Raw genomic sequence first — 13,811 nt, forward strand, 5'->3', positions numbered from 1 at the left:
TGACACAGCTTAGCAGCCCATATGATTTTGTGAGGTGATGTAACTAAGCCAGCGAAAGGGAACTTTCCTGCTTTTGAGTCTAACCGTTGTGTAAAGCCCTGTGAGGAATTTCAGCAGGGAGATACCACACTTGGAAGCGTCTGAATACGATCTTCTTCGGCTATTTTAGCCCCCCGGCCCTTCCAAAGGCATTCCTCAGGCCGTCCGTCCCGCGGCAGAGGTATTTTGCGGGAAGGGAAGTTTAAATCCTAATGCAGCGCTTAGCTGTAATCCCCGTGTATCATTACTGCATTGCCCTGCCCTTGCTGTGGGGGTGAAATGTAGAACATGAGTCTAATCCGCGGTAGATGGAGCTAATTTTGCTTTAAACTTGAAAGTGTTAACAACAACTTGAAAATGTGACAAAGCTCAATTGCATTTCTTGTTTATTGCTTGTTTTCCGATTGGACAATAGGCAGCAGCTCTACCCTGGCAACTGAGGGCTTTGATTTGCATAGCCCGCTTTGATTGGCCACTTGGCTGACGAGCTCGCCCAATCAGGCGGCGGGGTTTTGGTGGTAGGCTATGCTAATTACCCGCTGTTGCTGGGGTTCGGGGTGGTTTCCGCGCGCCGTTCTGCTGCATTGTGTTGCCTGGTGAGCGGCGTTGATAAATGAGCAGTTAATGATCTGCAGCAGCGCCCGCGTACTGCGGGCGGGCACGGGTTTTAGAACAGAAGCGAAAGGAGGATTTAATTGCTCTTCAGTCTCGCCCTCTCTAAATATTGGCCGTGTGAATATATATATATGTGCGTGTACCTGTGTGCGGAGATGTATATTAAAAAATACGTGTATGTATATACACCACGTTAATTTAAAAAAAACCAACACCTGCACTGGAGTAGCTTTCAAGCAGGAAGGAGTGCTGTGTAGATGGAAAAGGACTGTGGAAAAGGACTGTTCTCGCTATTTCCCCACTTAATTAAAAGAAATAAATTAAATTGCCTTGTACTGAAGTAACCAGATTTATGCAGAAAGCATGGCTATGGAACGTTAATAAAGTCAGCATTAATATCAGTGCTTCTTAGACCTCTGTACCTGAGATAAGTATCTGTAGCTGGTGTGGATATAGAATAATCTATTTCTAGAACACACACTTGCCTTTTAAAAATGGTGTATTCACATGTCTTCCTCTTTCCCCCCCAGCCCTCCAGGAAAAAAAATCAAAATGAAATCAAACCCCACACCTAAACCCAAACCACACTTCAGCTGTAACAGTTGAGTCTGGATTTTTTCTGTCCTATATATCTTTCCTGTCTAAAAATATTGGGAAATGTGATCTTAAAATACATTTGTTGCTTAAATCTGTGTCTGTTTGGGTTTTTTTGCTGCTTTCCAAAGCTGCTTTTTCTCCTGTTCAATCATGGATTAGTTTACCTTCTTCAGTCCTCTTTCCCAGTCGCTCCCTCTGTCTTCCTCTGCTGTCCGGATTGTGGGCTTTCTTTACATAACTACTCATGTTCTGCCTGTCCAGCTTGCTAAAACTGACTGTAAGGCTAAAGAATGTTTTCTTTCTTTCTGTTTGTGGTGTGGGTTTTTTGTTTGATTTTTTGTTTCTGTTTTGTTTTTCCCCTTCCCCTTAGCATAGCTATCAATATATGCCAGAGGTTTGATACCACCTAGCAATTACTAGTAACAGTGGAAATCACTTTCACTGGCATGTTTTTGACCAGGTATAATCCTGGTGTCAGCAGATTTGGAATCCTTTGAGTTCAGTTGTAATTGAAATATTGGTAAGAGTGGTTCCATTTGACAGCTATTTCTTGTGAAATATTTTTTGAAAAACCTCTGTGCACAAAATACTTTAAAAAATGTTTATAAATTTGGATTAATTGGTATTTTAATACCAAGAGAACAGACAGCATTTTCATTATTTAATACTTAGGAATAAGTTTTGTTTGTTTCTGAAACTAAACATTGGAGCACCTTAGTTCAGATGAGTGATAGTCTGCAGCCATTTAGAAGTTGTGCTCATCATGAAGACCAAAGCTTACAGTTAAAAAGCAGCCTATGACTAAATTGAATTTTTACTTTGGTGGAATTTTCAATTTTTTACTGTTTTGTAAACCCTTCAGAAAACTGACAGCAGAGGTAAATCTTAATTGCTCTTGAATAAAGCAAATGTTTCCTTCTAGTAGGGAAACTTGGTGATTTCTAGTACCTTTTAGAAGCTAAAAACTAAGATACAATTTGTGTGCACTTGGAGTTTGCTTGAAGCATTCTGAAATGTTAGTGTAGAGATTCTTTTATAGCATGTTTAATGGAATGACTTTCATAAAATCATGTCAATTTAAATTTTATGTCACTAAATTTCTGTTGTCTGTGTTATGAGATTACCATGATTTATAAAATATTTTTTTATTTTATGCTTTTTACTTACTGAATTTGACAGAACTTTCTGCATAAACAGTGTTTTCTGTTTGTATTTTTCACAGGTTGCATTGAGAACTGAAGGACAGGTGTGGGCCTTTCACCTAGATTAAATATTCTTACACAGTTGGTATTAAGTAGTTGTTTTTAAACCTTTGTTCAGGATAATAGTCACACTTCATTCTTTGTTTTTCTATTTAAAGAGCTGTTACGAACTTTCGCAGTGATGATAGAAAAAGTAGATCTCCATTTTCCCCTGGTTTTATATTCCCTCTTTTTTAATGTCAGGCTTTTCATTAACTTTGAAAACTTACAAACCACATAACCTTAGCATAAATGTATAAAATCATGAAATAAACATAAATTTGTAGGAGGAGAGAAAAAAGAGGTATTAGAACTCTAGCCTTGGCACATGTTAACTAGCATTGGTGTCTTCTGAAAAAGGAGTGGTTTATTCTTTTGACTATTTCAATAATTTTTGTTTCAGTTTTAAAGCAAATGTTAGTCCTCCTCTTTAAATATAGTTTATTAAATGTTCAGTAATTAAGTATTGATTGTTCAGTTATTCAGTTTCACTTCCTAATTTGGCATAATGTAAATACCATGCTGGGCTGAATCATCCAAACTACTTGAATTTGACCAGTGTTTCTCAAGCAACAGGTTTATGATGGAGAGTTGGACAGAGTTACAGTGTGGTAGGAGAACTTTTGAAGAATAATAAATATATATTAGGAAAAGATAAAACCTTCAATAATAAATCTGTTGGCATGTATACAGTTGCACAGTTGAGAGAGAATGTTTCTTGTTCTCTAAATACTAGAATATCTTCTCTTCGAGGATCACATGCAGGCCCTGTGTCAAAAGGGAGTTGAAGAAAAATAATAAACCAATCACCCAATAGTAGAATAAATGAAGTTGCTGATGTGAAGCCTGTCGTTCATTCCTTCATGTCAGTATCATTGCCTCTTTGCAAGAGGGTAGCCTTAATTTTTGTTACTATTCAGTAGAGGCCATCAGATGAAAAAGGCAAGTTCACAACAAACAAAAGGAGGTGGTGCTTAATGCTGACTGTAAGCTGTGGAGTCTTTTGCCATGCAGTCTTCTGGGTGCTAAAAGCTTAAATGCAAAAAGTGGGTCAGAAAGTCCATGGAAGAAGAGGATGTATAATATATATATGTATGTATACACATTACTCACAAGGACTCTGCTTTATGTAATTCCTGGACTGGAGACTAGGTGAATATGCCAGCAGCTACTGCTGTATGCTTGCCCTGTTCTCTTCCGAGATGACTGCTGTTGGCCACTTTACAGACAGGACACTGATTTGAATGGATCTTTGATTTGATATATGATTAGTTCCTGTGTTAGTGCTTCATTGCTTGAAAGAACTATGTTACTTTTCAGTCCTTAGTCCAGCATGAATCAAGTACCCCTTCTTGTTTGGTTTTGCTTGCGAGCAGGAATGAACATCTATTTCAGACCCCTCATTTGCTTTACTTTTCCCAAATTTTTAAAACCTAACCTGTAAAGCTGCTCTTCTGTGGAGCTCTGTAACAGATTTACCTACCGGTATATATGTTCCTTGTCTTTGTACGATCTTTCAAATTTTTTACATACACAAAACTAGGAATTTAAAGTTGTGGCACCCTTTTGTGTTGAACTTGTGTCTCCCTGTTCTTCTGCAGAACAGGATAAAATCCAGTCTTGAAGGATATTGCAGAAGGAAATTGTTGTTTGTGAATTAAATGGATACAAAAACAATGACTACTCTATAGAATATATATGCAGACAGTAATAATTTTATTCGGAGCACAGTCTGAGGAGTGTCAAGGACATTATGTTAAATACAATGAAAATAAAAATATCTATTGTATGGCAACCTATTCAGTGAGCACTACTTCCATTCTGTCCCTTAAAATAAATAGGGTATTCATGTAACTAAATAATATCATAACTTACTTTCATAGATGCACTAAATTAAAACTGTGGAAGTATTGTGGTGTTTCCAAGCTTTCGTGTACAGTACTCTTCAATTTTAATGTTCTTTCAGTCCAGTGTGTACCGGGGTGGAGGCTTCTGGTCTATGTGAAGGCCTGTGCACAGGTTCAGTTCTCACTGTTTACCTGTGGGACTGTAGGGTTTTTTTCAGATGTATTCTTAGGCAGCCTGTTTCTTAAGAATAGAAATGTGAAAACAGAATTCTCATAAAGCTTAAGATTATTAACTTTGAAAGTTAGAATACTTGTGTTTCCCATAGGTTTTAGCTGAGAATTTTGGCAATCTTGGGCTTTGTTTATAAAAAAAGTAGTTTCACAATATTTTCTCAGCTCTTAAGATTTTTCAGAGTATACTCAAAGTAATATTTATATGTTAATGAAATACAGATGTGTATGTATTGTTGGCAATGAGTTAAATTATAAGTTGCTCATGAATTTTAGAATTTTCTGTCTCTTGTTGTGGGAAGATTATAGTGAGCAGGGGCATTTAGCCTTTCTGGTACCAGATTTTTGAAGTGGCTAGGGAGAGACACATAACACAGTCTCCCCCTGTCGCAGGTCTTGGCCACCATATTCCTGTAGTAGAAGGAACTAGTGTCCCCTGTAGAAAAGCAATAAAGCACATGCATGCAAGTCCTGTCCAAAGTGCACCTCCTGCTGCAACTCATCTAGGGAAGAGGATAGTCAAGGCAGGCACAACAGCATCAGAACAGTTAAGAAGCCTGCTCTTGGGCTGTCTTTTCTCCAGGTTGTCTCTGCCATGTGACCAGACACATGACAGGCAAGTCATGTCCAAGGACTGCAAACTGTTGGGAAAGACAGCACCCAGAAGTGATTTTATGTCACCTCCTAAGCATTTAGTCTTCTCTGCAGCTCTGTCCCTTAGGAAGGAGCACAAGCAGGAAGTTTCTGTGGGCAAGGTATATTGGCCTAGTGAACAAGACTGGAAAGGGTGGTTGTTTCTAAGTTTAGGGCTTAATTTTGCTTTGAGAGAAAGTAGCATTTGGCATTTCTTTACAGGGAAGCTGACTGAATCGTTATTATAGAATAGCTTCTGTAGTGGCCATTCTTAATAATATAATTCCTCCACAATAATATAGTTCCTCCACAGAAGGAACTGGTGTGGGATATTTATAACAGAGTTGTTTGTTCTACAGTAGCTGCTGCAGGTAATTTCCCTTTGTTCCCTGGGTTCTTTCAGCTTTCCTCGTTCCAGAGCAAGCTGAGTGAAGTCAGTGTACCTTCACATTCTCATGCGGTCATTTTAAATGCAATGCATGAGGACAATAGGGAAAGCGGTGTTTCAGTAGAGCAGTAGTTCACTTAGAGTTCAGCTTGGCATTTGCTTTTTGCTTAAAAGATGATTGTTCTAAACTCTAAAATCCCAAGTGTTTGACATTTATTATGCTTAGGCAGAGCTCAGGTAGGTCTAACTTGTCTTAAATGTGGATTTATTTGAGCAGAGAGTTCTCAAGATACAAGTGTTTGTCTCCATTGGTAATGGCTCACTGCCTGTTTTAGGATGTGCTAATACAATGTAGAGGAGGTTGGGTATTAAAACAATGCAAAGATCAGTTGTCTTGCTTTTCCAGAGTCGTTTCTTAGAGGTACAGTCAATGTAATAGCTGAGGTATCATAATGCTCATTGGCGCTGAGAACTTCTCCAAACATGGATTTCAAAAAACTAGGTTGACTAGTGCTATGCAAAATTATTAATTTTGTAAAAAAAGGTGGATCTTACATGAAGGAAGAGGGCTGTACAGTTCCTCAACTAATACAGTATTTTTCTCTGAGGAGACATTTGGCTATTTTCACATTCAGTAATCTGAATACAGAAAAAAAAAATAACAAGATGGGAGGATGCTTTCATCTGTGGTGGCATAGCAGGGACTGGAAGTAAAAGGATTTGAAGTCTGGACCAGTCATATGCAATACTAAGAACTACCGTGCTTGGTCTGTGGTGAAGGCCCACAAGCTCTTCAACTCCGAGTGTGGAAATGAGAATACCCATTGTGGTGAACGATACAGTTCACACTTTCATTCTCTGGTCGTGTTTTTCTGGCAGGTTCTCATTCAGCTGCGAACGTATCGCTGGTATGGAATACCTCTGCTGCACGTTGCTGAATGACCCAAATAGTAGACAGCAGAGATAGAAAAGGGAAAGTGAGGATGGGGCAGGAGGGAGAGGAGGTGAAAGGAAGCTCAAAACATTTAGGGTCAAAGTGATGATCTTTATAGGGAAAATGTTGATGAACAGGAAGAGGAGTTCTAGCAACACAAAGAGAATGAAGTAAGACAAGTTGTGCAGAGGTGAAAGTTTCATATTTCATAATGAGATGACCCCACAGTCCAGGATAAAACCCCCAAGGATTATTGCCACTGATTCCAATTTAGTTCTGCATTATTTCTGCCAGTTAAATGCTATTGTGCCATACAAGTCTTTAATTTATGGATCCGATAAAAAGGTTTGCCTCTTCTTTGAGCTGAACTGGACAAAGAGGTGGGAAAATGAGGACAGCGATGTCACTAGGAAACAGCCAAGTGTTCTGCGGAAGTAGTAATCACTGCCTGGAAGCCAGGTGCAGAGGGCTTAGGTACAGAAGGGGCTATGAAGTTGTTAGAATTTTAAAAGAAATCAGTTACATAGCAGGTTAGTGGTAAGTTCTCAAACATGGGGAATGACTACATTAGAACTTTGAAAGAAAGTATGAAATAGAATGCTGGTGTGACTTTCACTGCTTTTACTTGCCTCATCTTGCACAACAGTCAACAGACAGTGAAATATTTTTAAAGCTGTTGCAAAGGTTATGTTGTGAAGCAGAGGACTCTGTGTTCTGGTGTCATGAAATCAAGGTCAGGTGCTGCACTGGAAGATGCTTTTGTTGGTCTTGAAGGCAAGCTTGTGTAACTCAGAGGGTCAAAAGTGTTGTAATGGTCCTTTTTTGGTTTTCATTTTACATTGTGACATAAGTAGGTATGAAAAAATATTAAGGAAATGTCACTTCTTTTAATGTGCTAATGATTCTAATGTCTGAGTTTGTCTCTCTTTTTATCCTTCACTATAAGTATACGTAAATAAAATACTTCAGTGGAACTGTGACAAGAGGGGCAAAGAAAGTCACATACGTACCTTGAAAAGCAGAGTATATCTTTAATGATATACTGGGTGACAGAACTGCGAAGAAGCTATTTAATTGGTACTGGGATTTTCACATGCAGTCCTACATGACAGAGGAGCTGACCTAACAACTCCTGATTCAAAGGGAGAAATCTTGTCACTTACTGTGTGCTGACATTTGTGGCACAGTCACAGAACTGTTGAGACTGGAGGAGACCTCTGGAGGTCACCTGGCCCAACCTGCCCCTGCTCATGCAGGGCCACCTACAGCTGGTTGCCCAGTACTGTGACCAGCTGGGTTTGAGTATCTCCCAGAACGTGTTATCCACAGCTTCTCTGGGCAAGTTGTACCAGTGCTCAGTCAGTGACTGTGAGAAAGGCTGTAGCATGATTTCTAATTCTATTAGACATCAGCCCATCTTGTCCAGGGAATAGACTTTCCAATGGCCCAGTTGTATGGAAAACTTCGGTTGAAATTTTCGTACTGTATTCTTAGATACCAAATTCAAATGACCACAATACACACACTTTTGCAGAAACAACGATCTGCTCATGGGGTGGCACACAGTCACCTGCAACTCTTGCCATCAGTTGGTGAATATTTATGCCTTGCTTTATGTTGAAAGCAGGCCAGCAATGCACTGCACCACTTGGTTACCTTATGATACTTTTTTTTGGAGGAGATGATGCCTAAATTAGTTACATAGACTGATGTCAAAATGAATCTAAAATGGGTGAGGTGGAAATTGAAATTTGAAACTGCATGAGTTTTTAAAAATTACGCAAAATAGTACCAAATTTTTCCTACATTAAACCAACTGTGGTTTATTTATAGACCGTTCAATAATTACCAGCTCAAGTATTTTTCTACTTTGAGTTACTAAGTTCTTTGATAATTGGAAAAGTCATTTAAAACAAAGGTATTGTGAATGAGGGAAGTTATTTCCCATCCTCACCAAATTATCAACAGGTTGAATATATTCTTGCACTTGGGCTCTTCCACTGTGTTAAGATGATGCTTTAAAGAAATGAATGTTACCTTCTTCCATATGTTAGGGCAATCCTTTTTTGCAGTATCTGCATTTTCATATAGTCCTGAGTTATGAACCTCGTTTGAGGTTATAATTTAAGTTTTCTCTGTCATATGTATGCTATTGGTATATGTTTAAAAGTAAACATTTTCTTCTGGTTATGGTTAACAGTGGTTTGTTCATACAGTAATGTAGCATTTTATTAATGATCACTTCTTCCTCACTTGCTGATTTCCAGAGACAGTAAATTTACACAAGTCAAGAAGTTACTATTGTTATCGTTTATATTTTGCTTATATTATGGTGTATGGAACGTCTAATGACATAGAGTATTCTGAACAGCTTCATTTCAAAAGAGCTGTTACATTCATGACTGTAGGAGAAAAGGAATATATACTCTCGAGGCTGAAACAAGGGATGCCTGCTGTAGCTGGACCTTCTTTATGACAATTTCTGGTTTAGTTTTGTCACAGGCAAATACATGTTTGCTGTAAACTGTCACAACTTAAACTGCAAATATACATACAGGTATATATTTTTGTGCCATTTGCTGAACTAACGCATTAGCTAAAGCCCATTCATAATGTAATTCTGCCCACTCCCAATCTGTAATCTCTTCCCTTAATGTACTTAATGCATAGAGATCTTGGCATACTTTTTGTTTTCTGTCACTTGGTTTCCTTCCCAGGGTGCTTCACAACATGTTATCCTTTGAATTTACAGTGGTTAGAAAGGAAGATTGATGATTGGCTAGACCTTGCTCCTTAGATATTTGTATCCTGTAGAAGTTGCGGCTGTGGCATGGTAGCGAGCCCCTGTGGATGTTGGTATTCCCGTGGTGGTCAGTAGATTTACTTTTTTGAATGTCTAGAGCTCTCCAAATGAACTTCAGCCACCAGGGGTTTTGTGAAGCTCAATTAATAGATGTACACAAATGTTCCTTTTTCTGTAGCTGACTGACTCCTCGGCCTAAAACTAAAGGAGGTCAAGATTGCTATTCTAGCCAATTCATCTTTCTCCCCTCATTTCTTCCTAACATGTCATTAGTTGTTTCTTGGCTCATAATAGTAAGTTATGAGTGTTCTCTTGGGATTAGATGTACCGGGGTAGGATTGCAGGTATCCTGGAACAAAGTCTGAAATGTGGCAAGGGCAGGTATTTCATCAGGGACTATGTCCTCAACATGATTTGTTTTTGTTGATAGCTAAGACTGCTTTCAGCAACAGAAGTGTGTGAACTCCTGTATCTCCTGTTTCACTGACAGTAAGAAATCATAAAGGTGAAAATTACTTGGCTACTGATCTTTCAGAACCTTGTAGCTACAGTTCTTAAACTTTTGACCCAGGTAGTTCTTGCTTATTGCTAGCATGGTTAAGGGTTGATACCACCATACTCACAGAGACTATTAAAATGCCTTTCTATTTGGTATAAGAACATGGTGTATGAGCTAGCTGATTTCCATCTGTTTACTTGTAACAGACTTTGCATCATGAAACTCTTGTCAGGCTCTTGAGTTTAATAATGTCCCCTTTTCTGAGACTCAGTACTGCGTTGTGAAACCAGTTTACATTTCTTCCGAAGAACAATGGTTTGTAAAAAGTTCTTTATTGGATACACTTTTGATTCATGTATGTTGACATCATAGGTTGTGTATGACTTTCCTCCAAGCAAATACGTAACTGCTTCTTAGTCACAAACATTAAATCTCCCCCAAAAATGTAAATTGACTGAATAAAGAAGTAAGTTATTTGCTTAACTGTGGTTCTTAGAGAAGCTTTCTTTGTGATTCTGCAGTCCAATTGCCTTGTTATAAATTATGAAGCTCTGTTTTTCTGGGGCATTGCTTTTGCATTGATTGAGTTGGTCGAAGTGACCAACATCAGTTTGGAAGACCGGGAAGACTATAGCCTCACTGTCCTGACAATGGACTCCGACATTGTCGGAGAAAGGGTGTGCAACTATGGAAAGTTTAAAACTGAACTGAAAGACTGGTATTACAACTGTTCTTTTTGTGGAGTAATTATACTTCTACTCCCTGCCCCCCCCCCCCCCCCCCCCCCCTTTTTTTTTTTAAGTACGTGTATTGCATTATTCAGTTTGTCCTCAGATTTGTTGTGATCTTTGGGGTGAGTGTCAGAAGATACTATGAAGTCAAATTGTAAATGACAACTCCGTCGTACTGGGGTGTGTATATTTGTGAGCCTTTTTTAAGGGACATGTGCAAGTGTAGAATTTTTTTAAATTAAAATTTGTTTTTGTTATCAGATGTGCTAGATATCTAGTATGCTATTGGGAAACTGTGGCCTGGGGTAAAACTTTTAAAGTAATTGGCTCTATAATTTAGAATTAATGGTATTTTTTGACTATTTGATTTAAATATTGTTTTGACTTTTAATTCAGTCACCATGATGTTGCTAAATGATATTATTTTTCTTCAGGTTAAGCAGAATTAAAAGAACAGAATGTAGGCATAGCAGATAATGTCTTACATTTGTCCACCCATTCTTATGGCACTGTTTGGTGTATCTTGAAAAGTAAATGTACACTAAATTTATCAAGTTGTATAGATGGAAGATTAACTCTGATTCTGTAGTAGAAATGAAGTTTGAATATTAAGAATATATAGTAGCAAGGAAAAAAAATTATACTGTTTTTACATGGTCTAATATATAAATTATTTATATATTTTTATATATTATATATTTTTTATATATATATAATTTATATATATATAAATATATAAAGGAACCATGATTATCTTTGAGAGAGATCAGCTGATGCGTTAGAAACTTTGCACATAGTTTTCCTCTGTATTTAAATATGAACTTGTGAAGTTCATAATCCATAATTTTAAATTTAAAAAAGAAGATGACAATCTGTTGTCCAATTCATAGGTGAATATAAGTTGTTACTTGAAAAGAGAAAAAGATGAAGTATTGTAAAAAGTTTACACTCAGATATTTCACTGTGTCTTTAAATGTTGGAGGACAGATTCGGAGCTTACTGTGATCTGTATTTGTTAAAAATCATAAAGCAATTTTTAATGGATGTTTTACAGAGGAGTTAATTTTCTGTGCAGTGTTGACTTTTAGCTTATAATGGTTTGATGTCATGAATTTCTTTATTTTATTTCCGTTTGTAAGGTCATCTTGATACTTCATCGTGTTACCAGAGGCACTGTAATGCACACAAAAAAGGGGTTTTCATTTATCATAGTTCCTTCATGAAGGTCTGGGGTGGGGGGTTTTATTTGTTTGTTGTTATTTTTTTGTTGTTTTTTTTTCCTTTTCTTGTTTTAAAGTAAAATTTTGAAGATTTAATAAAACATTGTGAAAATATGTGGGTGCTTGTGGGCAACCGATTCGTTTTCTGGAGCAGTTTGTTCTGTTAAGTCTTTTAGTAGTACTGAATTGTGACACTGGAGAAAAAGACCAGTGGTCTGTCAGTGTATGTTTCACTGTACAATTCTACTTCACACCTTTTAATGTAACAGTGATTATACTGTGTATAGGCTTCCTTATTTATAGCTGTTGAATATGATTTTTTTAACTCTTTTAATTTAACATACTTCTCTGAAATGATTTTAATGTAAAATGGTGTTTGATTCCATCCCATGCAGTTCTGCTGCTGCTCTGATAGGTGCTGAGTCAATGATGCAGTGTCATTTTCAATATTTTATTTTTTCTTAACTTAGAATAGGTGGCGAATTGAGCAGTCAGTCATTTTTAAGAAAGTCAAATTGATGTGTGGTGTTCATCTACTGTTTTCCACTGATTTTCTTGCAGGGTTTTGATTGTAAAAGAAATGGAGATTTCCCTTGCTGGTTAGGTGCTTGGTTGTTTCATGTCTTGCTTCTAAATTTAATCTACACCAATAATTGTGCTTCTAGATTTCAGCTTCTGATTCCACACGTATTCCTTTAGTGGCAGTGTTGGCTTCAGTGCACCTGGCTGCTTGTCCCATCCTGCTGTGTTGCTTACATTGTACCAACATGGCAACCATCTAGAGGATTTCCCCACTCTGGCGTATTCAGCAAAAAGAAAAAGGACTAATGTTAAAAGTGGAGCATGCTAAAACTTCATTAGCAAACAAAGCAAGCCAAATTGTACTTTAACCTGTCCTCTGTTTACTGTTAGAGGACAGTGAAGGTGCAAGTAGATTGTGAGCCACTTAAATGCCACCTGATGTGTCAAACAAGAGTTGAGAGGTGTGGGATCTGTCTCGGTTAGAGGCAGATTCTGTGCCTGTGGAATCTGGCATTTTTCAGGATGTTACGGAATCTAGTACTTCGGCCTTATGTTTTGCCAGTCTCCTGCAACTTGACACCAAGTGTTGTGTTTGTCTCTTGCTGTGCAGTTGCTTCTTGCAGTCTGATTTCATATTCCCAAAAAGGAATTAATTCAAGTTACAGTGCTTGCTACCTATAGCTTGATGAAACTCAGCAGTAGGAGTTGGAAAGCTGGGCTGAAATACAGCATGCGTTGGAAGAAGGGTGGAAGTTAAAAATGTAGGCTAGCGAGCTAAGCAGTTTGTAGGAAGGCATAAACATTGGAGCCAGGGAAGATGAGCTGCTAAGGCTGGGCAGTAGCTTTTCTTCTCCTTCTAGTTTATTTTGGTACAGTCAGTCCAGAATGTTGCTGTGAGCAACCTCAAAAGGCAGAACTTTTATGTTTTTCTGGCTTTCATGGAATCCATACACAAAATCCGTATCTTTGCAAAGAATCCCTGTCAGATTCTGATTGAATTGACACATAGGTGGAGATGTTAGAGAAGGGATGTTACAGGTAAATAGGGATAAACTATTAATGAAAAATTTGTTACAGTGAAATGGGAGGAAGCACTTCAGCTAGATAATCTTTGTGTAAGGATGATTTCTGCGTTCATTGTGTATGAAAAATCCTGTGTATGTTAGAAATGGTGAAACTATTAGTGTTTATAATCTCTGTAGGCTAGGATGAGGGCTAACTGAGGTAAATATTTTTCAGGCCGTTAACTGCATTGAAAACTCACATTGTCTTTGCAGGAGGAGAGACTTCAGCATGCAAACCTTCATCTGTTCGGCTTGCACCATCGTTTTCATTCCATGCTGCTGGCCTTCAGATGGCTGGACAGATGTCCCATTCACATCAGCAGTATAGTGATCGTCGGCAGCAGAACATAAATGACCAACAGGTTTCTGCCTTATCATATGCTGACCAGATTCAGCAACCTTTAACATTAACAAACCAGGTAAGTGATTAAAAAAAAAAAGTAATTT

At 37.9% G+C, this 13,811-nt stretch overlaps 1 protein-coding gene across 1 annotated transcript in view; it reads left to right on the forward strand.

Annotated features, from left to right (window-relative positions):
• Positions 1-13,811, forward strand: part of DYRK1A (dual specificity tyrosine phosphorylation regulated kinase 1A) — an 87,804-nt gene that overhangs the window by 50,401 nt on the left and 23,592 nt on the right. The window contains exon 3 of the mRNA XM_056327566.1: positions 13,578-13,783. Coding sequence (XP_056183541.1) covers positions 13,578-13,783 — 206 coding nt within the window. The remainder of the gene's footprint in view (positions 1-13,577; positions 13,784-13,811) is intronic.

Source organism: Falco biarmicus, chromosome 2 (assembly GCF_023638135.1).
Source record: "Falco biarmicus isolate bFalBia1 chromosome 2, bFalBia1.pri, whole genome shotgun sequence".
NCBI classification, from domain to species: domain Eukaryota; kingdom Metazoa; phylum Chordata; class Aves; order Falconiformes; family Falconidae; genus Falco; species Falco biarmicus.